Source organism: Pituophis catenifer, unplaced genomic scaffold (assembly GCF_029215685.1).
Source record: "Pituophis catenifer annectens isolate HBS135680 unplaced genomic scaffold, rPitCat1.0.hap2 SCAF_6, whole genome shotgun sequence".
In the NCBI taxonomy this organism is placed as follows: domain Eukaryota; kingdom Metazoa; phylum Chordata; class Lepidosauria; order Squamata; family Colubridae; genus Pituophis; species Pituophis catenifer.
Window position 1 is genome coordinate 83,941,997 of NW_027256886.1, and position 26,253 is coordinate 83,968,249.

The window sequence follows — 26,253 nt, forward strand, 5'->3', positions numbered from 1 at the left end:
AGGAATAATTCCCAGATTCTAACATTTCTGTTTTGTTGGTTTTGTGAAGGTGGTATTGGAATCTACTGGAATGGGGCACCCTATGAAATAAGCAATCACAAATGTCTGTCCTATCTAACTATCTATCATCTATCTATCTATCTATCTATCTATCTATCTATCTATCTATCATCCATCCATCCATCCATCCATTTATCCATCCATCCATCCATCCATCCATCCATCCATCCATCCATCCATCCATCCATCCAATTTTCCTTGTGTATTTTATGACTTTTTCAGAACCCCCAGAAAAGCTTTAGGACAAATCCAATAGATTTCTCCAACACACACATATAAATGCGTGAAGATTGATGATAGGACTTTGGCTTAAATGCATTAATTCAACGAATTCATACCCAACTTTTCCACAGGCTGAAAACTTAAAATGTTGTAAAGAATATAAAAACCATGAAAATACTTCTTTTCTTTCTTTTTTTTTTTTTAAAGAAGGACTTCCTCTCATCAGCCTTGTAGGCATTCTTTTTTTCATCTCAGGTAAAGTCTGGTGGTTTTCAAGAAAACTCCAAGGGAGATTCAAAGCATTTTTTTCCCCTGCAAAAGGGCCACACATTTGTGCTGCAAAATCCTGGATGTGCCATTTCTGTATATCTTTGTTGTCAACCTAGTATTTCTCTTAATTTTGCAAGCCGGATGTGGCAGACCCTTCAAAGCAAGCAAATACAGTAGTGGCTAAAATTGTGGAAACTTTTTGGGAAAAGTGTTTTTTTCTAAAACTAGCTAATAACACCACTTTTTTTTTTGAATAGTACCATAAAATGATATATCAATGGAAAGATAATTTAATCAAGAATGTAATGCAATAACTTTTATGAAGGGTTTGCTATTAGCAGTGACAATATAAAAAAGAAAAGTGAAACATGTAGAACAATCGAGATATACAAAAATGATTACCATGTCAGTTAATAGTTGGGTAACCTTTAGCATGAATTACGGCAGTGGTGGGTTTCAAAATTTTTTACTACCGGTTCTGTGGGCATGGCTTGGTGGCCGTGGCAGGGGAAGAATACTGTAAAATCTCCATTCCCACCCAACTCTGGGGATAGGTTACTGCAAAATCCCCATTTCCTCCCCACTCCAGGGGAAGATTACTGCAAAATCCCCATTTCCTCCTAATCAATTGGGACTTGAGAGGCAGAGAATAGATGGGGGCGGGGCCAATCAGAATCTTTACTACCGGTTCTCCGAACTACTCAAAATTTCCACTACCGGTTCTCCAGAACTGGTCAGAACCTGCTGAAACCCACCTCTGAATTACGGCCTTACAACATGTTCCCATGGAGTGAACCAAGTCTTTTAGTTCTGCAGCTGTTCTAATATGAAATCAAGATTGAATGATTGCTTCTATTAACTGGGTTTTATTTCTGGGTCGCTTCTGATTAACAAGTTTCTTTAGTCGGCTCCATAGATTTTCAATTGGGTTAAGTGGCCTGGGAATAGCCCAGACCATTCCAGCAGTGAGTGGATAGAATTATCTTGAAACTCCCCCCCCCCAAAAAAAAAAAAAAAAAAAGTGGTATTATTAGCCATCAAACCTCAAAAATACACTTTTCCCAAAAGGTTTCCACAATTTTGGCCACTACTGTAGCAAGCCCTTGTTCTCACTGAAGAAGAGACTGGATAACATAATTATGGGTCAGGGTCTTAAGGATTAGATCGGTGTTTCCCAACCATGAAATATGCACACCTATGGGCCTGAACCATTAGAATTCTCAACCATGTCCATCTTCAACAACGGAATTAAAGTTCATCTTTAGAACTACCAATAAATAATAACTCCTAGACCAGGGGTCTCCAACCTTGGCGACTTTAAACCTGGCGGACTTCAACTCCCAGAATTCTCCAGCCAGCTTTGCTTGCTGGGGAATTCTGGGAATTGAAATCCACCAGGCTTAAAGTCGCCAAGGTTGGAGACCCTGTCCTAGATAGTTCAGGCACACACATATTGCATTCACAAACCAGTAGAAGCCAAGGAGCTGTCAGTCGTGTCATGACACCATCACACAAACACACAAATTATATGATTGATGTCCTTTGCAGATGATGTCATGATGATGAACTGGAGATCACCCTGCTGTCCTTTGACCCCTTATGGATGACCGTGTTCATCCAAATTGCAGAAATCTAAGAGAAAATAGCTGATTATAATCCTTCACGGGATTAGCAACATTGGTTATCTGAGGTTACTTACATCTCCTCACTGCAGTTTTCCGGTTTCTCCATTCTATAACCTGTTTTTAAGAGGTTAAATAGCCTCTCTGGAGCAATTCCTGGATATGGATTACCTCCGAGGGTCACAATTTCCCATAACAGCACTCCAAATGACCATCTGAGGGAGAAAGAATTTTTTTAAAAGGTCAGAAGCAGTTATTTCTGCAGACCTTGCACAATACCCCAAAAGTACTGAGGACAGACACATTTGAAGAGAAATTCTATTTTTCTTCAAAGCTTTCTGAATAGAATAGAATAGAATAGAATAGAATAGAATAGAATAGAATAGAATAGAATAGAATAGAATAGAATAGAATAGAATAACAGAGCTGGAAGGGACCTTGGAGGTCTTCTAGTCCAACCCCCTGCTTAGGCAGGAAATCTTACACCAGACAAATGGTTATCCAACATCTTCTTAAAAACTTCTAGTGTTGGAGCATTCACACCTTCTGGAGACAAGTTGTTCCACTGATTAATTGTTCTAATTGTCAGGAAATTTCTCTTTAGTTTTAAGTTGCTTCTCTTCTTGATTAGTTTCCACCGATTGCTTCTTGTCCTGCCCTCAGGTGCTTTGGAGAATAGCTTGACTCCCTCTTCTTTGTGGCAGCCCCTGAGATATTGGAACACTGCCATCATGTCTCCCCTAGTCCTTCTTTTCATTAAACTAGACATACCCAGTTCCAGCAACCGTTCTTCATATGTTTTAACCTCCAGTCCCCTAATCATCTTGGTTGCTCTTCTCTGCCCTCTTTCTAGAGTCTCCACATCTTTTTTACATCGTGGTGACCAAAACTGGATGCAGTAGTCCAAGTGTGGCCTTACCAAGGCATTATAAAGTGGTATTAACACTGCCTTGCTGATGTCAGACTCTGGAGGCACATAACTCCCAGATGGCCCTGGCCCCATCTTTGCCTCTGACGCAGAGCCCTCGTCCAAGCCTTCCCCAGACTCCTGGATTGGCCCAATTTGCTCCCCAGCCTCCTCACTGTCCGACTCTGCTGCCACCTCCGCAGGCCGCCGGCGGACCACAACACAATACTCCGTGTACACCTTAAAATTATTTGCTGCAGCTTTATATATTTGTCAGGCAGCACTGAAGAAGAGCGGCCTTGTTTTGCTGGATCAAACCTAAGATTTATCTATTGCAGCTAAAGAATTTCATAATTGCAGACCATAAAGGAATCTATTCTTCGTCCAGGGTCAGTCTTCTTCGGTGGGTGCAGATTCTACAGAAGATCACAAAGTTGTTGTTGTTGTTGTTTTTAAAAAAATGCATGGGTTTTGTAGATAGAAGTATTTGGTATGTCTAGTTTAATGAAAAGAAGAACCAGGGGTGACATGATAGCAGTCTTGCTATAGCTAAGGAGCTACCCCAAAGAAGAGAGGGGTCAACCTATTTTCCAAAGTATCTGAAGGCAGGAGAAGAAGCAATGGATGGAAACTAATCAAGGAGAGAACCAACCTAGAAATCAGGAGAAATTTCCTGATAGTGAGAACAATTAATCAACAATTAACTTGCCTTCAGAAATTGTGGGTGCTCCATCTCTGGAGGTTTTCAAGAAGAGATTGGACTTTTCGTTTGAAATGGTATAGGACTGTGAAGGTGAATCTATGGCACGCGTGCTGGAAGTGACATGCAGAGCCATCTCTTCGGGCATGCTAGCCATCACCCATTGGTTTTCCGGGTTCCGGTGGGCACATGCCCACCGGCCAGCAGGTCTTCGCATGCACGGGAGCACTGGAAACCAGAAGAGCAGCTCCCTGGCACGCATGTACATGCTGGGAAGCTGAGCTTCCGGTTTCCAGTGCACACATGCGTGTTGGCCAGCTGGTCTTCGTACACGCATGCGTGCCAGAAACTGGAAGACTAGATGACTGGTGTGCGTGCGCACACCGGAAGCTCATGTTCTTGGCGCATGCATGCATGCCAGGAAACTGCTCTTTCGCTTTCCGGTGCTCCCCCGCGCTCGTGTGTGCGCTCCCGTTTCAGCACTCGGTGCCGAAAAGGTTTGCCAACACTGGCATAGGATCTCCTGCTTGAGAAGGGATTAGAAGACGTCCAAAGTCACTTCCAACCCTGTTATTCTGGTGCTAACAGATAACCACTCTAAATCATCAATTTTATTTAATACCCTTTTCACTGTTATCTGCTCTTTACCGGCTAAACATACAGAAATATCGGCATGCTAACATTTGCTGGAGATATGTATCTAAATAAATGCTTATTAAATAACCCAGTTAGACTAAATTTGTGAAGCTTCTGTCATCGATTTGGGACTTTTCTTTCTTTTTCTTTTTGGCTGTTACAGTCAAAGTTGGCTACTTCCCAACTTTCTGCGGTTTCTTCATCCCCCGCTTATTGAAATATGAGCACAAGTCTTCACTGCTGAACATCCTTCGTTTTTCTTTTGTTTGAGAACTCTCCAGAAGCACATGAGATCCTCCAGCCAAGATGTTGTGGCTTTGCAAAGGAATTGCAGGGGATGGGAAGTGACTCAAGGGCTGTAGCCAGCAAAGAAAAATGGATAAATGTTGTAACTTCTGAAAGAAGAACTGGACAGTTGTCGTTGAAAGTTATTTTTCCCCACGCAAGATATCAGGCACGAAGAATCAGCAACATATGTTATATAGCTGTTAAGATTTATTCTTCAAGTCTATGGACAAGAATCTAGCCACATTTAGTTCAATACTAAATTGGCGCTGGAAAAAGTCAATGGAATTCACGAGAGGCTGGACTTAGACCATTTATGGAAACGCAAAGATTCTAGGCTGATGACTTGCTTAACTCCATCCACCGGCTCTTCGTGCTCTTCACCTACACTAGCTGCCCAAATGAGTCAGTGGTGAAAATTTGTTACTACCAGTTCTGTGGGCATGGCTTGGTGGTGGTGGGGGGGTATAATATGACTGAGTGGGCGTGGCCAATTTTTTTTTTTACTTTTAAAACCATTTTTTCTACAACCTCTTCAGCTGAAGAGATTGTAAAAAAAAATCCTTTTAAAGCCTCTGACGATCCCAGCTGATGTGCCTGATCAGCAGAGGCTTTCTTTCTTTTTTTTTTTTTTTAAAGCCTCTGATGATCCCAGCTGAGCCGTGCGATCATCAGAGGCTTTTTTTTTTACTTTTAAAAGCATTTTTTCGGCCAAAGAGGTTGCAGAAAAAATGCTTTTAAAAATAAAAAAAAAAATGATGATTGCGTGGCTCAGCTGGGCAATGGGGGGGGCAGGGATTTTTGGTACCGGTTCTCCGAACCACCCGCCTCCATCACTACCGGATCGGGCGATCCAGTCCGAACCGGGAGCATTTCACCCCTGAAATCAGTGAATGCTGTAAGGAGCTGAGCCTTTTTAGGGGAAAAAAAAAAGAACAAGAGAGAATAACAGACTAACAGAGTTGGAAGGGACCTTAGAGGTCTTCTAGCCCAACCTTTTGCCCAGACAGAAAACCCTATACCAGTATTGGTGAACTTTTTCAGCACCGACTGTCGAAATGGGAGTGCATGCGGGGGAATGCCAGAAACAGGAAGACCAGCCCCCTGGAGCACATCTGCTAGAGTGCAGGAAACCGGAAGAGCTGAGCTTCTGTTTTCTGGTGTGCGCATGCACGCCGGTCACCTGGTCTTCCGGTTTCTGGTGCGCATGCGTGCGTGAAGACCAACTGGCCAGTGCTCAAATGTGCACCAGAACCCGGAAAAGCAACGGGTGACAGCTGGCATGCCCGGAGAGATGGCTGTGTGTGCCACTTCCGACATGCATGCCATAGGTTCACCATCACGGCCCTTTACCATTTCAGAAAGAGTTATTCTGTCAGTTGAAAAAAAAAAATCAGTACAGATTAACAGTGAATGGCCTATGGGTCAGTGTTGTTTCAGTGCTGCCATTTTCAAAATAGGGAACAAGACGGGTTTGTTCCAGGGGTGAAATACAGCAGGTTCTGACAGGTTCTGGAGAACCGGTAGCGGAAATTTTGAGTTCAAAGAACCGGCAAATACCACCTCCGGCTGGCCCCAGTGAGGTGGGAATGGAGATTTTGCAGTATCCTTCGCCTGGAGTGGGGAGATTTTGCAGTATCCTTCCCCTGCCAAGTCCACCAAGCCACGCCCACCAAGCCACACCCACAGTGTGGATAGTAAAAAAATTGGAATTCCACCACTGGTTTGTTCCCTATTTTGAAACGAACCTGACTTGTTCCCTATTTTGAAATGACATCATACAAGTCTGAAATGACATCATACAAGCCTGACATCATAAATAACATGAATTATGTTATTTGCCTAATTCAGAACACGGTGCAAATTTTCCACATCTGCAAATTGTTCTTGGAACGACGTGACACTAATGACATATTTTTGAGCCCTTTATGCCACAATGCCAGGGCGCACACTTTGCCTTAAGGATACCGCAAAGTCTCTCTTGCACATCGACACCCATGGAGATAATGCTTGGATTTAAAGATACAAATTTCCGATAGCATAAATCAACTTACACATCACTCTGAGTCGTGTAGATGTGATCAAAGAGGGACTCTATGGCCATCCATTTTACAGGTATTCGACCCTATTGGAAGAGAGAGAAAAAAAAATATTTCTTGTTGCAAGTACATCTGAATGTTACTTCTAAAGCCACAATCCTCCAACACTCCTTTTTTTTTTTAATCCCTCGTTTTCCGTTTCTCTCATTGCTTTTTCTCAGAGGCAAGTTAGTTGAGTTTGAGGTGATAGATTTTCCAATTACACTAACTTGGCCAAGCTAAGATTCAAATGTTGCGATATGCAGAATTGCCTCAGTTATCTAGTTATGAGAATTGATATGAGATCTAGTTATGAGATCTATCCATATCTATCTATCTATCTATCTATCTATCTATCTATCTATCTATCTATCTATCTATCTATCTATCTACCTACCTACCTATCTTCCTTCCTTCTTGTCTGTCTGCCTGTCTATCTATCTATGTTTCTATCTTCCATCTATCTATCTATCTATCTATCTATCTATCTATCTATCTATCTATCTATCTATCCTATCTTCCTTCCTTCCTTCTTGTCTGTCTGTCTGTCTGTCTATCTATGTATCTATCTTCCATCTATGTATCTATGTATCTATGTATCTATGTATCTATCTTCCTTCCTTCTTGTCCGTCTATCTATGTTTCTATCTTCTATCTATCTCTCTACCTACCTACCTACCTACCTACCTACCTACCTTTCTATCTAATCTTCCTTCTATTTTGTGTGGTGTGGTGTGTGTGTGTGTGTGTGTGTCTGTCTGTCTGTCTGTCTGTCTGTCCGTTAACACTAGTTACAGTATGAAGAGTCTGACCCTCTTCCAAAAGCTATCCAAATAGTTGGTCCTCATGGCATCCGAGGGCAGAAAATCCCATTTTAACTTACGCGTTCTATAAAGTACTTACTTTTATTGGCTCTGAATCTTCCAGGATTCAAGTTTTGATGGATAAGCTCAAATTCTTAATGTTGTAAGGATGGCATTTTAAAAAAAAAATCTCCTGCTACATTACCTTACGTGTCTCCTATTTTTCCTCCTAGATTTAAAAAAAAACCCCAAACTCTCATGCGATCATGTTCCCTCTATCATAGTTTTCCCTAAGAACAGTTCCAGCCCTTTTTTACACCCCCCCCCCAGCTTTTCCAAATGTACAATATCCTTTTGGGGGTTACAGTGATGCAGTGCCCCTTCAAAATTCAATGGTCTAAGTCCCTCGCAGCTGTTGACAGATCCTTCCAATAAACAGATCATTGTGGCAAATAGATAATTGTCTTCCTCACCTTGCTCCTCTTGACATAAGAGTCCTCTTCATAAACGTCGCGAGACAAACCAAAGTCAGAAATCTTCATTTTACGCCCTTCGGCTACTAAGACATTCCTGGCTGCTAAATCACGATGAACAAGCTTAGGAGAAAAACACACACACAAAAGAAATTAACAGATGTATCCCACCATGGAAAAGTTCATGGAAATAGGTTGGGGATGAAGAGGAAGTCCATACCTTCATCTCGGCAAGGTACTGCATGCCACGGGAGATCTGCCACGCGAAGGAGATCAGGTCGCCCATAGTGAGAGCCCGCTCATCTGGATTGTCCAAGTAGCTGGAATTTCTGTTTGTGTCGCTTCCCACGTAGCTGGTTCCCACTTTCCGGCTTTCCCTTAGGAAACTCCGCAAGGAGCCATATTTCGCATACTCCACTATTAAGTATAAAGGCCCTGAGGTCAAACAAAGGGAGGAAAAGGGAGAAGTTCAATCAACTTGTCCTCAACAGATACGTGTGCACAAAAAAAATTTAAAAATGGCAAGGTCCTTATTTTTATTTTTTATTTTGCACTAAGTGAAGTTCATGTTAGTTTCACACAGCTCACTTTCAGAAGTGTTAGTTGTTCAGAAGTATAGTTGGAGGATTACTTTCCAGGATGAGACTTTAGGGATTCAGACTTCCTTCCTTCCTTCCTTCCTTCCTTCCTTCCTTCCTTCCTTCCTTCCTTCCTTCCTTCCTTCCTTCCTTCCTTCTGCCCTCCCTCCCTCCTTCCTTCCTTCTGTCTTCCCTCCCTCCCTCTCTCTCCCTCCCTCCCTTCCCTGAATAAATGGTGCCTTCATTATAAACTCAAAATAATCAGATAAAACGCTCCTTAAAATCTCTAGGGCATCATTTGATCTAAGATTGAATTTGGGTTGGTCACTGGGACCAGAGGTTTTCTCTTCCAAGCTCATGCTGGAGTCCATCTTCAGGGAACTTCTCTCTTTTGGAATACATGCTTTGGGCTGTTCTATGAGTTGTGTTTATGTGGTGCTGGTAATTGGCTGTTGTTTCCTTGTGCTGCCAAGTCCTCAGCTCAGGGGTGAAATCCAGCAGGTTCTAGAGAACCAGTAGCGGAAATTTTGAGTAGTTCGGAGAACCGGCAAATACCACCTCTGGCTGGCCCCAGGAGTGGGGAGGGAATGAAGATTTTGCAATATCCTTCCCCCAGGAGTGGGGAGGGAAAGGGGATTTTGCAGTATCCTTCCCCTGGAGTGGGGAGGGAATGGGGATTTTGAAGTATCCTTCCCCCAGGAGTGGGGAGGGAATGAAGATTTTGCAATATCCTTTCCCTGCCACGCCCACCAAGTCACACCATGCCCACCAAGCCACGCCCACAGAACCAGTAGGGAAAATTTTTGAATTTCACCCCTGCCTCAGGTCCTAAGTATTTGATAAGCTGGTGGTAATTCAGCACTCCTGTTGACTGACAAAGGACCTGTTTCCCAGGCTTCAATCATTTCCCTGGCTGTTTTTGAGCTGCTTGTCCAACAATCTTAGTAGCTGCGAAATTCAATGTGTGCCTTTTTTCATTGCAATGTAAGGCTACCATTTATCATTTGATCTGCTTGAAGTCATGTCCCATGTATGCACAATAAAAGCTTCCTTTGACTTTTGGAAATTACAGCTCAGTATTTGGTGGGCTACCAATAGGGGATACATTTCTAAGCTCTTCTCTACCATTTTTCATTTAGGAGGTTGACCTCTCGGGATCCTCTTAAGTCAAAGGTGTCTTCCATCAGTTTGGAAAGTAGCTGCCAGGAACAGAAGCCATAGCTCTAAGGCAGCGTTTCTCAACCTTGGCTACTTTAAGAAGGGTAGACCTCAATTCTCAGAATTCCCCAGCCAATCACAATTCTGGGAGTTGAAGTCCGCCCAGCTTAAAGTTGCCAAGATTGAAAAACATTGCTTTTAAGACATTCCCAGTAGCGGCTATACATCTTCCCAATCACGGTTTGTTATCTCAATCCAGCACTCTGCACAGCTCTGCTAAACAGATATTCCCGATCAACTATGGATCTAGGAAATGCAACACAGCATAAACCAGCAGAGATCCTCACCAGGCAAGATTAGAAATAATACAACAATTGCCTAAGAATGGACGCGGCTTAGAAATGGAGAATCTGAAGCCACTGCTCATGGCAGCAATTTCAGTAGTCCAGATAAAGAAGACCACGCTACCCACAGTTCAGTGGTGGGTTGCCCTGGTTCAGACCGGTTCGCAAGAACTGGTAGTAAAACTGGCAGGAGGCCCCGCCCACTGCCCCGGATGTCGTCATTGGCGATCTGCGCATGCGATCCCATCCCGAACTGGTAGTAAAGGTAAGTAGAACCCACCCCTGCCACAGTTAACAACGCTGGTTCTTCCTAGGCAACTCTAGATTTTAAACTCTTGAATGTTTTGCCCAGCCAGGAATTTAAAAAGAGCAAAATTTCCCAGGGTGATTTATTTTTAAAAGAAATGGACCGTGTCTCTTAACTTTTTTCCTTCTTCTTCTCTTCCTACCATTGGTGAGAATGATCAACCAGCGGAACAGAAGTTGCCTTCAGAAGTTGTGGGTGCTCCTATCACTGGAGATTTTCGAGAAGAGACTGGACCGCCGTTGGTCTGGAATGCTATAGGATCACCTGCTCGAGCAGGAGGTTGGACTAGAAGACCTCCAAAGACCCCTTCCAAACTCTGTCCTTCTATGTTCTATAGTGGTCCTTCCCTCATTCCTCCACTTCTGCTCTTAAGGTTACTCGTTCTCTCTTGCTCATCCTTTTACTCCAGGAATCAAAATTCTCTAGAAATCAAATCAAATACTTACCGTCCTGGCTACAAGCACCATACAGCCTGATGACGTGAGGATGGTTCACCTGTTTTAAAAGGTTGAACTCAGAATGTAAATCCCGGAGCTCACTTGAAGAAGCATTTTCTGTGGAACAGAACAGGAAGAGACCACTTATTAAGGGACCCCTAACTATGGCTTACTTACTTACTTACTTACTTACTTATTTGTCAAGCATGTATAAGATAACAGATACTGTATAAGCATAAACATGATTATGAATACAGGAAATGGATACAAATAAATGGGGGCAGTAGGACAGGGATGGTAGGCACGTTGGTGGACTTATGCACGCCCCTTACAGACCTCTTAGGACTCTCTAAGCAGTTTATAGAGTCATCCATCTTGCCCCCAACAATCTTGGTCCTCATTTTACCGACCTCGGAAGGATGGAAAACTGAGTCAACCTTGAGCCGGTGAGAATCGAACTGCTGAACTGCTGGTAGTCGGCAGTCGGCAGTCAGCAGAATTAGTCTGCAATACTGCATTCTGACCACTGCGCCACCGCGGCTCATAACTCTGCTTTCTACAATGATCTTCAAAGGACAAGAGCTTGAAGGATGGTGTCTAATCGTTTTTATTATAGTTTTGTGTCCTCCCTTTTGAACAATGTGATATGAGCCATGTCAGCCTGACGGATAATTCAGCAACGAGGCCATACATCCCTGGCAGGTGTAGAGGTGAACAATTCCTGAGCACTACACAATCTTTAACTGTTATCCAAATGCCAAAGAAGGATGACTAACTCACAGTAATTACAAGGGGGAAGAGTACCAACACATTTGGGTGGAAAGTGACACATCTATTTAAACTTTTTTCCAGGAAAGCCGCATTGGTGATTATATTTATTAGAGGTTAAAGAAAGAATAGGCACAGGGAAGTTAAACAGGGGAGTTTAGAAAGGACAACTGGGAAGAATTGGAAAGCACAATTTTGATTTGGATAGAAATCAAACTTGTTTAAGCCCAAGGATTGGGATCAATAGACATATTTGCTTAAATTTTTTACACTTACAGAGGTACACTCCTATTAATTAGCTGGGCTTCATAGTAAAAGATACTTATATTTTATTTCATTAAAGTATGAACAGGAACAATATAAAAAAAAACATAGACAGTAAATCAGGGAAATCAAATCTTATTATGAGGTTGGTTGAAGACAAAAGGGCCACCAGATTCCTCAATTGACAAGCTACTACAGTCACACTGGATTGTGGGTTCATACAATATCAAATGTTTCAGGGCATATGGACCACTGTAAAGGAAAGCACAACAATGTATGGCGTAAGATGGGACCTGCCAGAGGGAAAGCAGAAGCAGGGTAGACCACGCAAAACTTGGTGTCAGACATTCAAAGATGACTTATGGACAGAGGACATCAAATGGGAAGATACTGAAGATGCCGCCAGGGATAGGATTCATTGGAAGAAGCTAGCTGCCTTGTGCACTTCATCCGAAAGGAACCAATGACATGGATGCTATCTCTCAGACTCACATGGTTAGGGAACGCGGTGGCTCATGTTGTTAGGATGCTGGCTAATCAGCAATCAGCAAGCCTGCGTTCGAGACCAGAGGCCTGCTGTAGATCAGGGTGAGCTCCTGTCATTGGCTCCAGCTCTTGCCGATTTAGCTGTCTTGCCTCTGTCAGAGCCTGAATCCGCAGAAGAGGATGGACCAGAGCTGGGGCAGATGGGAGGTCGAGGGGGAAGCCTCATTGGCTTCGGAAGAATGTGGGTAGGAGCAGGACAGGCAGCCCCAGACCCCTCAGGCTTGGGATGGCTTGCCCTCAGTGAGGAATGGGGGCAGGACGACAGAGAGGGCAGGCAGTGGAGATGAAGAGCGACGGAGCTCAGGCGATGAGTAAGGTCCACCCCTTCCTGATACCTGAGCACGGAGAGTGGAGAGGAGACGGGAACAATGCAGGCTGATCTGAAGATTCTGGAGAGAGCACCCCACCCTTCTTCACAAGGCACACCTGGGAACTGAGACTTAAGGAGATGCTGTGGGGAGGGGCATTTGTTAGGAACAAACACTGAATTTGTGGAGTTTTGTGTGCCGTTGCCGACGTCTAGAGTTTGCAGGACTTCTTGCCTTGTTCCTTGCTTCGTGGACTCTTTACTTTCTTCCTTGCTCCATGGATTTATTGCCTTGTTCCTTCGCCTCGCTGGACTTCTCGCTTGGAAGCCATTGTGCTAACAGCTTTTTGCTGGACTCCTCGCAGCCAGAGGCGGCTGCTGTGTGTGTGTGTGTGAGAGAGAATGCTTTGCTCCAGGACTTAGCAGAAACGTGGGAGCGTTGGGGGGAAAGTTGGAGCAATAAAGGGAAGTTTTGAACTATTAGCTGGCTGTGTTGCCTTCATGCCTGGGTCCTGGGTCATCACACTAGCAATTCGAAAGCGAGTAATCGCAAGTAGATAGATAGGTACCACTTTGGTGAGAACATTAATGGGGACACAAAAGGTCCAGGAGGCCCCCTGGAAAACGCTGGTGTCACCGGCTAATCCTTTCAATCCAGAAGCACTTCAGTGCTTCTGACACAAAAGCAGCCAGTTTGTTCTTTCCAAATTATTGTCAGAATTTCCCAGGGAGAACCTACCTTTCAACATTTTCACCGCTACGGTGGTGTAGCCAGCTTTGCCCTTGAGTCGGAAAGCTGTCGCTTTGACAACTTTTCCAAATTCTCCCTCGCCAAGAGTCTTGCCGAGCACCAGGTTCTTCCGAGGAAATTCCCACTTAGGATCTTCCTATAGAGAAAAGGAAGAGGAGAAAGATTAAACAAAACAAAAACTGAGCAACATCTGGTAGGTGCATCTGCTAGCTGTATCTTTCTCTCTTTCAGACCACAAGATTAATATTGTTGAAGGGTCCTTGTTGCACTGATGATATGACTTAGTGGGATAATGAAACATCAATCCTAATCCAACTCCCTGCTCAAGCAGGAGACCTTATACCATTTCAGACAGGTATACTACTGTCCAATCCAGTGGTGAAATTCAAATTTTTTTTACTATCGGTTCTGTGGGCGTGGCTTGGTGGGCGTGGCGTGGCTTGGTGGGCGTGGCAGGGGAAGGATACTGCAAAATCTCCATTCCCACCCCACTCCAGGAGAAGGATATTGCAAAATCCCCATTCCCACCCAACTCCAGAGGTGATATTTGCTGGTTCTCCAAACTGCTCAAAATTTCTGCTACTGGTTCTCCAGAACCTGTCAGAACCTGCTGGATTTCACCCACCCCCGGTCCAATCTCTTCTTAAAAACCTCGTGATGGAACACCCACAACTTCTGGTGGCAAGGTGTTCCACTGGTTAATTGTCCTGTTAGAAAGTTTCTCCTTAATTCCAGGTTGCTTCTGCTACTCTAATTACTGAATGTTTTCTGAATGTAGGCAGAAGATAGCAGTAGAACACCAGAGTAATGCTATAATAATCATGATTAGTGATTTAAAAGAAAACGAAAACGAAAACCAGTGCGGTTTTATACAGGCCAAATAAAAATGAGTAAATGTCTGATACACACATCCCCACTATTGCACTGACATTAAATATAAACCAGTCAACCACACATATCAAAGGATCTTTTAAATGCAGATTTTTAAAGCTGCAAAAGAACTCAATTTCATTGAGGGCCGTATCAGGGTTGTGCTTGATCTCGGAGGGCTGGGGGTGGTCGGGGGGCGTGGCCAGGGTGGGTGTGGCCAGCTCGACATCACTCATCGAGGCTCTGTTTTCCACTGCGATGGCCTCCTGCAGCCCTCTGCCAGCGAAAACGGAGTGTGCGGGTGGGTTCTACTTACCTTTACTACGATTTCGTATCGTGCTTAGTTCGCATGCACAGATCACCTTTGATGACGTCCGGGTCAGTGGGTGGAGCCTCCTGCCGGTTTTACTATTGGTTCTTGTGAACTGGTCTGAACTGGAGGCAACCCACCACTGGTGCAGCCTTCCTGGGCCTCCGTTTTCACTGGCAGAGGGCTGCAGGAGGCCATCGCAGCCGAAAATGGAGCCCGGGTGTGGCTTCCCTGAGCTCCATTTTCGCTGGTAGAGGCACTAGGGGCTGGTTCTTCACTGTTTCCAGGGCGGCCCTGCGGGTCAGATCTAAACACTCTGCAGGCCAGATCCAGCCCCCAGGCCTTGAGTTTGACACTCCTGCTCTATATTATTTGAGATAAATGGTTGTCCAGTCTCTATTTGAAAGCTGAAAACTAAATTAGGGCAGCCGATGATCAAAAACTCCAACGGAGGCGATTGGATCACAGGATTCTGCTTAGAAACTGGACAGCACCACCACCCTTGGTGGCCCATGATAACTACAACATATTGTGACTTATAACTATAGGTCCCCATAGCACAACATGGTAGACCTAGATTTACCTATTCTCAGGGGTAGGCTGCTACGGGTTCGCCTGGGTTCGGGAGAACCCGTAGCTAATGCTATGGCTGGTTCCAAGAACCTCCAAATCCCACCCTTGGCTAGCCCCACCCATTCCATCCCATCCCGCCCCTCCCACTCCACCCCAGCTCTCCCCTCCCAGGAGTCTCCATGCAGCCCATTTTGGATGCGAGATAAGTGCAGGGCCCGTGCACAGGCTCAAGGAGGGGGGAAAACAGTCCTCCCGGAAGTTCTGGAAGGCCAGAAATAAGCCATTTCCAGCCTCTGGAGCCATGGGGAGGCAGTTTTCGCCCTCCCAGAGGCTCGAGGAAAGCCTCCAGAGCCTGGGGAAGGCGAAAACATTCCCCTTCCCACCGTGGTGCAGGAGGCCAACTAGGCCATGCCCACCATGGCCACACCCACCCAGCCACTGGGCAGAGAACCCATTGCTGAAATTTTTGAAGCCCATCCCTGCCTAAACTTAAAGGTTGAGATCCATGGCCCGGGATGAAAATAGGGGGAGGGAAATAAAATAAAAACAGGACATAACCACAAGAAAGTGGTCCTGTCTGTGGGATAAAGAGCTGTGGATCTACTATTTATACCAGACTTGGCCAAATTAAGAGGGTTGTTGTTAAAACACACAGTCCACGATGGTTGATTGGAAGAGTTCCCAGGTCTACATTTTGCAACTACAGAAGGCTTGACAGCTAACCCATAAGACCGGGAGAACTTAACATTTATAAATAGTAGGTGACAATTATGCTGGAATCTGCCTAAATTCTCTCAGTATTCTTGGTGCCAACAGGGTGTTTGTAAATATACTTTGTGTTGATTTATGGAACTCGAAGGGGAAGGACGATTCTTTTGAGAAGCCACCTTATTCATCCTAGACAATTGCTTTTCTGTTCTGGGAAGCTACTCATAAATACAAACAAATAACATACAAGGCTTCCATGGGAAAAAAAATCTGCTTTTAATACCTAAATACTCATGGTTTGCACTTTGGGCTGTTTATTTATTTTTATTTTATTATTATTCATATTTCTATGCCGCCCACTCTCCGAGGACTCTGGGCGGCTTACACCAAAGACAGTATATTAAATAGCATATTGCCCCCAACAATCTGGGTCCTCATTTTACCCACCTCGGAAGGATGGAAGGCTGAGTCAACCTTGAGCCGGTGAGATTTGATCCACTGATCTGCTGAACTAGCAGTCAGCTGAAGTAGCTGCAGTACTCTAACCACTGCACCACCTCGGCTCTTAATGTTTTTGTTTTCTTTTTCACTTTTTCACTTCCTAATTGAGTTGGTTACAGTTCTTATTATTGCTCCTAAAACCTTGCATAAGTCCTGGACTTATGACCACGATTGAGCCCAATATTTGTGATGGCAAGCGAGACAGTCATAAATACAACTCAGTTGCCAAGTGTCTGAATTTTGATCACATAACCATGAGGATGCTGCCATGGTTGTAAGTGTGAAAAAGAGTTATAAGTCAGTATTTTTCAATGACTACGCCAGCACTGCTGATGTTACCTATTTTGGTAATGAAACGTCTGCAAGAAAATAAGCAAGCTCAGAGAGGGCCCCTCATTTCAACTCTGACTCCAATATATGGTTCTACATATATGCAGGAAAAACTAAATGCACAGGTACAGGGTATGTGGTACCTTGCTCAATAGTAGTAACTGTGAGAGGGATCTTAGAGTCCTAGTGGACAACCATTTAAATATGAGCCAGTCGTGTGCTGCAGCTGCCAAAAAAACCAACAGTCCTAGGCTGCATAAACAGAGGGATAGAATCAAGGTCACGTGAAGTGTTAATACCACTTTATAATGCCTTGGAATACTGCATCCAGTTTTGGTTGCCATGATGTAAAAAAAGATGTGGAGACTCTAGAAAGAGTGCAGAGAAGAGCAACAAAGATGATTAGGGAACTGGAGGCTAAAACATATGAAGAACGGTTGCAGGAACTGGGTATGTCTAGTTTAATGAAAAGAAGGATTGGCGAGACATGACAGCAGTCTTCCAATATCTCAGGGGCTGCCACAAAGAAGAGGGAGTCAAGCTATTCTCCAAAGCAGCTGAGGGCAGGACAAGAAGCAATGGGTGGAAACTAATCAAGGAGGGAAGCAACCTAGAACTAAGGAGAAATTTCCTGACAGTTAGAACAATTAAACAGTGGAACAACTTGCCTCCAGAAGTTGTAGATGCTCCAACATTGGAAGTTTTTAAGAAGATGTTGGATAATCATTTGTCTGAAGTGGTGTAGGGTTTCCTGCCTAAGCAGGGGGTTGGACTAGAAGACCTCCAACGTCCCTTCCAACTCTGTTGTTCTATTCTATTCTATTCTATTCTATTCTATTCTATTCTATTCTATTCTATTCTATTCTATTCTATTCTATTCTATTCTATTCTATTCTCTCCCTTCCCCTCCCCTCCCCTCCTCTCCTCTCCTCTCCTCTCCTCTCCTCTATTGGTCATGCAGTTGTACCACCGACCTCTTGAAAAATTAAGGAAGATTGAGAAGACGAACAAGTAACAAGTGTGCAAACTTAACACCTAATACAGTCTGGAAATGAAGTTGGAGCGAAGTCCTTGTGCCTTCACCATTTGGGGGCTATTTATAGAGCTAAGTATTGTAAAGCAAACAGTTTTGTGTGTGTGTGTGTGTGTGCTTTCTTTCTCTGTGTGTCATTCAAGACACAAATGGGTGACTATGACAACCGGATCCCAATTTGCTTCTTAAAAACCAAATCGAATCTTGCTTTCATTTAAACAATGACATTTTTTTTCTCCAGCGAAGAACTAAATTGATATATCGCATTGGCACAGTTGTTAGCAGCTGCAAGGGGAAATTGCTGGCTGAGGTTGCTAGGAAACATTAAAATAATTGATTGCAGGCTTCAGAAAAAAAATTAGTTAACTGTAATCCAATTGCTCCTTCCTGTAGAACAAGCAATCATGTGTTGTGCTCTCTATCAAAAAGCACATAACTAACAAATAAACTATTGTAATGAACAGAAACATGTGGAATGTTTGATGTTCATACGGGCTTAATATGGTCAGATCGCAAAATGCACATGGAAACCTGTGATTTGCAAATAATAACACCCAACTTTTGTTATAGAGCAGGGATGCCAAACTTGATTTCATTGAGGGCCACATCAGGGTTGTGTTTGACCTCCAGGGCCTGGGGTGGGTGTGGCCAAGGTGAACGTGGCCACTTCGACATCACTCATGTCGTGGGCGCCTGTGGCAGCCCAAGCACTCTGCCCCTGAAAACAGGCTCCCGAGCTCCGTTTTCAGCTGCGATGGCCTCCTGCAGCCCTCCACCAGCAAAAATGAAGGTTGGGAGGGCCACCCGCAGCCCTCCCTAGCTCAGTTTTGCCTGGCAGAGACACTGTGGGCTGGTCTTTTGCTGCTTCTACGGTGGCTCCGAGGACCAGATCTAAGCACCCCACAGGCCGGATCTGGCCCCCAGGTCTTGAGTTTCACACTTATTTATTTATTTATTTTATTCAATTTGTATACCACCCTTCTCCTAGTGGACTCAGGGCGGTGCACAGCCAAAACTAAAACACATAACAATAGAAAATTTAAAATTATTAAAAGAATTATATACTTTGGCCCAATTATAAAACAATTCGAATTAAAACCCATTGACAGATTAAAAGCTAAACAACTAAAAAACTAAAAAAAATGGGGGGTTCACGCCAGCCCTACTTGATGGAAAAGAAAAGTTTTCAGGGCACGGCGAAAGACCCGGAGATCCGATATCCTTCTTATCTCCGGGGGCAAATTGTTCCAGAGGGCGGGAGCTGCCACAGAGAAGGCCCTCACCCTTGGGGTCGCCAGCCGACATTGCCTGGCTGACGGCACCCTGAGGAGTCCCTCTCTGTGGGAGCGTACTGGTCGGTGGGAGGCTATCGGCGGCAGAAGGCGGTCCCGCAAATACCCAGGTCCTATGCCATGGAGCGCTTTAAAGGTGGTAACCAACACCTTGAAGCGCACCCAGAAGACCACTGGAAGCCAATGCAGCTCACGCAGGAGAGGTGTCACATGGGAGCGACCCTCACTCCCATAATCCCCCGCGTGGCCGCATTCTGCACCAGTTGGAGCCTCCGGGTACTCCTCAAGGGGAGCCCCATGTAGAGAGCATTGCAATAGTCCAGACCGGAAGTGACGAGCACCTGAGTGACTGTGTGTAAGGAATCCTGATCCAGAAAGGGACGCAACTGGCGAATCAGGCGGACCTGATAAAAAGCCCCCTGGGCCACGGCCGTCATATGCTCTTCTAAAGACAGCCGTGCATCCAGGAGGACGCCCAAGTTGCGAGCCCTATCCGTGGGGGCCAATAACTCGCCCCCAATAGCCAGCGATGGCACCAGCTGGCTATATCGGGACGCCAGAAGCCACAGCCACTCGGTCTTGGAAGGGTTGAGTCGAAGCCTGTTACTCCCCATCCAGATCCGCACAGCCTCCAGGCACTGGGACATCACTTCAAGGGCATCGTTGGGATGGCCTGGGGTGGAGATGTACTTCTGCTTTAGATAAGATGACCAATCATCCTCCTTTAGGGAGGACAGTCCTTCTTTTGTAAGTTCTGTCCTCTCTCAAAAGGCGTCCTTCTACATGTCCTCCTTTTCAATACTTGAAGACTAATCTGTAAATCTCCGTATTCGATCGATACCGAGGCAATCCGTTGCATGTGATGTGACGTATTTGTATTTGACATGACGATTCGTCAAGGCTCGGTACAGTGCGGCGAGACGCGATTACGAGATGCATGTGCTCCGCACAGGAGAATTGTTTTGAGAGAGTGCGCCGTGCGCAAGTGGCTTTGTTTACTTCTTACCGAAACATGATACGGCACACACACACGTGTCCTCCTTCTCATTCTAAAAAAGTTGGTCTTTACTTTACTTTAGAGAGTATTTCAGTCTTCCACCTAACATCTAATTGCGATCCATAAACATTCTGTTTAATCATATCAATGTATACTCAAATACTTTGTCCACCTAATGAGATGGAACGACTCACTGGAGAAGAGCCTAATGCTGGGAAAGATTGAGGGCAAAAGAAAGGGACGGCAGAGAACGAGGTGGCTGGATGGAGTCACTGAAGCAGTCGGCGTGAGCTTAAATGGACTCCAGAGGATGATAGAGGACAGGAAGGCCTGGTGGAACCATCAGGTCGCGATGGGTTGGACACGACTTTGCAACAACAAAATACCAATGTATTAACTCTAGGCCATGTTAGTTTTAAAGTTCCTGACTTCTTAATCCATTCCACTTTTTTCTAATGTTTGCTTTTAAGCCACCCATGAGGGAAAATAATTCTATTGATCAATCAGAAATAGAGGGGATAAATAAAACCTGTTAGCTGTTACATGCACACCTCCATTATATATTGAATTTTTAACCAACAGAAGAGATTATTTGTACCGGAGGGTTGCACTGATGATGTTACCTAGTTTGGTAATGAAGTGTCTGCAAGAAAACGCAAGGCTCAGAGCACCAAACACATTGAATTTTTATGTGCAGCTTTCTTTAAGGTACATTTAAAAAAAAAAAAAGAATGGAAATACCCTGATATATGTATCTTTTAGAAACACAAACATTTCTTATACTGTTTTTTTTTATTTTAAAAAATGTGAATGCAGCCAGAAATTATGTTTTCCCCACCCACTCTGCATGTGCCTCTCTCAAGCAAATGCTTTATTGTATAAAATTTTGGCATGGAACACAATGGGAAATAAAGTCGAAGGAGTTGTTTGATTAAAGCTCACTAGATTGCATGGGAAAAATTAAAACTAAGATGCAGGTAGATGGATTATTGCTGGGAAAAAATCTTTCCAGATGAAAAGATCTTTTTTGAATCAAGCTGACCATCCAGCCTGATTAGATCTCAGAGAGTCCGAGGTAGTTTTTGCTAGCTGTAGCTTTTCTACAGCTTTCTATAGATTCAGGCAGGTAGGCAGACACGGACACATGATAGATAGATAGATAGATAGATAGATAGATAGATAGATAGATAGATAGATAGATAGATAGATAGATTCTAACCACTTTGCCACTACGGATGGATAGATATAGATGATGGATGGATATATGGAAGATAGGTAGGTAGGTAGGTAGGTAGGTAGGCAGGCAGGCAGGCAGGCAGATAGATAGATAGATAGATAGATAGATAGATAGATAGATGATATATGGATGGATGGATAGATAGATAGATGGATAGACAGACAGATAAATGGATGGATGGATAGATAGATAGATGGATGGATAGATAGATAGATGGAAGAGATAGATAGATAGATTAGATAGATAGATAGATAGATAGATAGATAGATAGATAGATAGATGGAAGATAGATAGATAGATAGATGGATGGATGGATAGATGGATAGATAGATGATGGATGGATAGATAGATAGACAGACAGAGAGATAAATGAATGGATGGATAGATAGATAGATAGATAGATAGATAGATAGATAAGATAGATAAATGGAAGATAGATAGATAGATAGATAGATAGATAGATAGATAGATAGATAGATAGATACTGTAGATAGGTAGATTTTGTGGGTGGGTAGATGGGTGGGTAGAAGGAGGGAGGGAGGCAGGGAAGTATAGATAGATAGATAGATAGATAGATAGATAGATAGATAGATAGATAGATAGAAGATAGATGGAGGGATGGATGGATGGATAGATAGATAGATAGATAGATAGATAGATAGATAGATGATGGATGGATAGACAAACAGAGAGATAAATGAATGGATGGATGGATAGATGGATGGATAGACAGACAGACAGACAGACAGACAGACAGACAGACAGACAGTCAGTCAGTCAGTCAGTCAGTCAGTCAGTCAGTCAGTCAGTCAGTCAGATAGATATTGTGGGTGGGTGGAGAGAGAGACAGACAGGGAGAAAGAGAGAGGTGGGGGGGGCAGGCAGGCAGGCAGACAAGACAGACACACAGACAATTTTTCTCAAAGGAATACAAATGAAGATACAAATGCCAAAGCTTTTCTAATGCATTTTGCACTTCAGTTTTTAAAACTAAAATTTAAATAAATTTGCCTGTTTGAAACTAGGGATTGTTTTTGCTAAAAAAAAAAAAACACCACTCATACTTTAATCTTTCCTTAGATAATCATGGTTGTTTAAAAAGAACAAAAAGAAAAGGCATGACTGCAGTGTTAGACTAACTATACGTTAACATCAGGTAACACACATACACACTCTCCAATCTGCTTGACAATAAACTCATGAACTGCTCTTGTTTCACAAGGAAAAATGTCTAGAAAAGTACTTCATCTATTTTTATCCCCAAATAGTAAGCCGAGATTTACCAGTGATCTTTCTGAAACTTGGTTAGTGCATTTTACTTGGTACCGAGCAGTGGTGTGCCAGAACTAATACGGGCGGTAAAGAGCCGGTTAATGAATCCTTCCAAAAATCTTATTAAACCCTTTTTTTTCTTTACATTCCTTTCCTCCTCTACCTTCTAAGTCCCTCAGTGTTGTGGCCTGTCAGCGGCCTGTGCAGCTGATAGCTGACTCCGACAGTGAGGAGGCTGGTGTGGTGATTCGCCAGCAGCCTGTGCAGCTGGCACCCGAGTCAGACAATGAGGAGGCTGGAGAAGAGTTGGTGCCAGAGGCGGGGATTCAGCCAGGGCCTTCAGAACCTCCAGAAGCTCCCATAAGTGAAGAGGAAGAAGAGGAGGAACCTCTTCTAAATGCACGGGCGCGCAGGGCTGCCAAAAGGCAGGAATGGCTCCTCAGGAGGAGGTCTCCTCGAGAGTAAGGCTTGGGGTTAATTGGCCACTCCCCTAGCCTATTTAAGGAATGACGACGACTGAGCCATTTTGCAGAAAACAACTTTGTTCATATTCCTTCGTGTATTGACTCCAGAAACGTTTGATCGGCTCTTGCTTCTCTCTTTTCCTGCAAATTGCTTCTGGGCATTCTGCCAACCACAGTAAGCTTACCGTTAACTGAAAGACTGTACCTCAGAATTGAGTTATTATTTCTTGGACTCTTGTTGGCTGTTAATGAAGTTAAATTAACAGCCCTTGTTCAGAAAAGACTGATTTAAACTGTACTTGTGTTTGAACAACTACTAAGAAAGCTCATTAGTAGTCCTTAATTAGTAAACTAAGGTTTGTACGGACTTTGTGTGTGTTGCGTTCTTTGTGGTCCGTAGCTGGGGCAGAACACTCAGGGACACGCTGTCTCGCAATGAGGCAAAGCCTCAAATAAAAGCCGGGCAAGATATCTTCCTCATTAAGCAGCTGAAAATGAAAAGAACTTACAGGTATTTTAAATGCATCTACTGACATTTGGTTCTCGGAGTCCATCGATGGTCGACGGACATTATTGGATGAGTAGTTGATGGGATAGGCCTGAGCCGGCCGCCGGAAGGTCATCTCTGCCGAGGCGATGGGTGTTTTTGGCACATTCTTGTGGTACCGATGAATGAAGTAGGAAGAGAGGACAACCGAGATGATGAAGGAGAGCACGACACCACCCACAATCACCATTTTGCACATGATATCACAAAAAGATTCTGCAAAGAAAGAAGAAATATCTGAGATTCTTCTCTTCGCTCCTGATCTTGCTCTCCCTTCTTATGATCCTGTAATCCCTTAATTCTGGGTAGGATGAGAAGCTGAGCGTTTACTGGCCGGATGCCCTTCCTGACGCCTATGTGGAGTTCACAGCAGATTTTTTTTTCCTTTGCGGTCTAGAAAGATCTGCCGCTACCTAGAATTGAACTCTCAACCTTCCAAGTGGGAGGCGAGCATCTTACCCGCTAGGCCACCATGCTGCTCTCACTCCTGATCTTGCTAACTATGGGTAATCCTTAATTTATCACCAAAATTGAGCCCAAAATTTCTGTTACTAAGCAGGACAGTTGTTAAGTGAGTCTTGTCCCATTTAACGACCTTTCTTGCCACAGTTGTTAAGTAAGTTGAGGTATGCATGTTGAGTTGCAAACCAAGAGCTGATCTACCTAATACAGGGACTCCTCGACTTATGACAGTTCGCTTAGTGACCATTCAAAGTTACAATGGCACTGAAAAAAAGTGACTTATGAGCACTTATGACTGCTGTGGCATCCCCAAGTCACATGATTTACATTCGGATTCTTGGCAACTGACTCACGTTTATGATGGTTACTGTGTCTCGGAGTCACGTGATCCCCTTTTGTGACCTTCTAACCAGCAAAATCAATGGGAAAACCAGATTCACTTAACAACCGGGTTGCTAACTTAACAACCGCAGTGATTCACTTAACAAATGTGGCAAGAAAAGCCGTAAAATGGGGCAAAACTCACTTAACAAATGTCTCCCTTAGCAACAGAAATTTTGGGCTCAATTGTGGTCGCAACCCGAGGACTGCCTATACAAAGATCAGTCGCCAGGTGAAACTTCTTTTATCAAAGGAGTCAGAACCACCATCGTACATACAGCTGTCCTTCAAACTGATTGCAAACCTATAGTAGGGTTTCTTGGCCATCTCTTAAGAGCATGCTTTGCTTTACATTACATTATGACTAGAAATGCTGGATAGGCCTGGTGTCAGAAAGCGGGTCAGAAGACCAATTATCACATACAAGTAATACAACTTCTAATTTACTACAAGCACACAAACTGTATTACAGCCACCTCAGAATCCCGCAAAACTGCAATGTTAAGATCCTTCTGGATTCGCTTGTAAAATGTTGGCTCAGGATTGGACAAAGAATGAAATGACCCTTGCACCACAATGAAACAACATTTTCTGAAATAACTTTGGTTAAATATATTTTTCTATACTTTGGAATGCACCTGAGCAATGTGAAAGTGCCTTTTACATTAAAATCTCCCCTCATGTCCAATCAATCAGAATAGAGCTGGAAGGGGCCGTGGAGGTCTTCTAGTCCGGCCCCCTTGCTCAAGCAGGAGATCCTATACCAGTGATGGCTAACCTTTTTGCCATCGAGTGCCAGGAGGGGGGCAGGGGGGTCATATGCGTGTGTGCCCACACCCATAATTCTATGCGACCCGCCTCCGCGCATGCACATGCGACCCCCCCGCTCCCCGCGCTCCTGACACGCAATGGCCCGGTAGGCCCGTTTTTCTTTCTCACCTGGCTCCAGAGCCTTTCTAGGAGTCTGGGGAGGGCGAAAATGGTCTTCCCCACCCCCCAGAGGCCCTCCAGAGACCAGAAACAGCCCGTTTGCTAACTTCTGGTGGGAACCAGGGGGTGGGGAAGGCTGTTTTCACCCTCCCCAGACTCCTAGTAGGCTCTGGAGATTGTGGACAGCAAAAAACAGGCCTTCCGGTCCACCGGAAGTTGGCAAGTGGGTCTCCGGGGGGGTGGGGAAGGCCGTTTTCGCCCTCCCCAGACTCCTAGAAAGGCTCTGGGGCCAGGTGAGAGGGAAAAATGTCCTCTGGCACGTGTGCCAGAGGTGGCACACAGAGCCCTCTCTGTGGACTGTCACCAGCTGCTCTTTTAGTTTCCAGCAAAAACATGCATGCCAGCTAGCTGGTCTTTGCAGGTGCCAGAGTGCCAGAAAATGGCCTGAAAACAGCCAAAAACCAGACCGTTTTCCAGGCCGTTTCTGGGCTATTTTTCAGGCTGTTTTTCGGGTCATTTTCAGGCCTTTTTTTTGTGTTGTTTTCGGGCCAAAAACTGGCCTAAGAACAGCCTGAAAACCGGACTGAAAACCAGCCTGAAAACAGCCCAAAAAACAGCCTGAAAACAGCCTGAAAATGGCTCGGAAGACAGCCTGGAAAATGGCCAAAAAACAGGATATTTTTCGGGCCTTTTTCAGGCCATTTTTCAGTCCAAAAACGCCCCCAGAAAACAGCCTAAAAATGGCTTGAAAAATGGCCTATAAATGGCTCGAAAAACAGCCTAAAAACAAGCCGAAACAGCCCAAAAAAAAAAAAAAGGCATGCACACAC

General features: G+C 44.2%; 1 protein-coding gene across 1 annotated transcript in view; it reads right to left on the bottom strand.

Annotated features, from left to right (window-relative positions):
* Positions 1 to 26,253, bottom strand: part of RET (ret proto-oncogene) — a 121,780-nt gene that overhangs the window by 4,678 nt on the left and 90,849 nt on the right. Inside the window, exons 11-17 of the mRNA XM_070946399.1 lie at positions 23,613 to 23,866; positions 13,505 to 13,652; positions 10,890 to 10,997; positions 8,277 to 8,491; positions 8,057 to 8,179; positions 6,757 to 6,827; positions 2,252 to 2,389 (exon numbers count right to left, since the gene is read on the bottom strand). Coding sequence (XP_070802500.1) covers positions 2,252 to 2,389; positions 6,757 to 6,827; positions 8,057 to 8,179; positions 8,277 to 8,491; positions 10,890 to 10,997; positions 13,505 to 13,652; positions 23,613 to 23,866 — 1,057 coding nt within the window. The remainder of the gene's footprint in view (positions 1 to 2,251; positions 2,390 to 6,756; positions 6,828 to 8,056; positions 8,180 to 8,276; positions 8,492 to 10,889; positions 10,998 to 13,504; positions 13,653 to 23,612; positions 23,867 to 26,253) is intronic.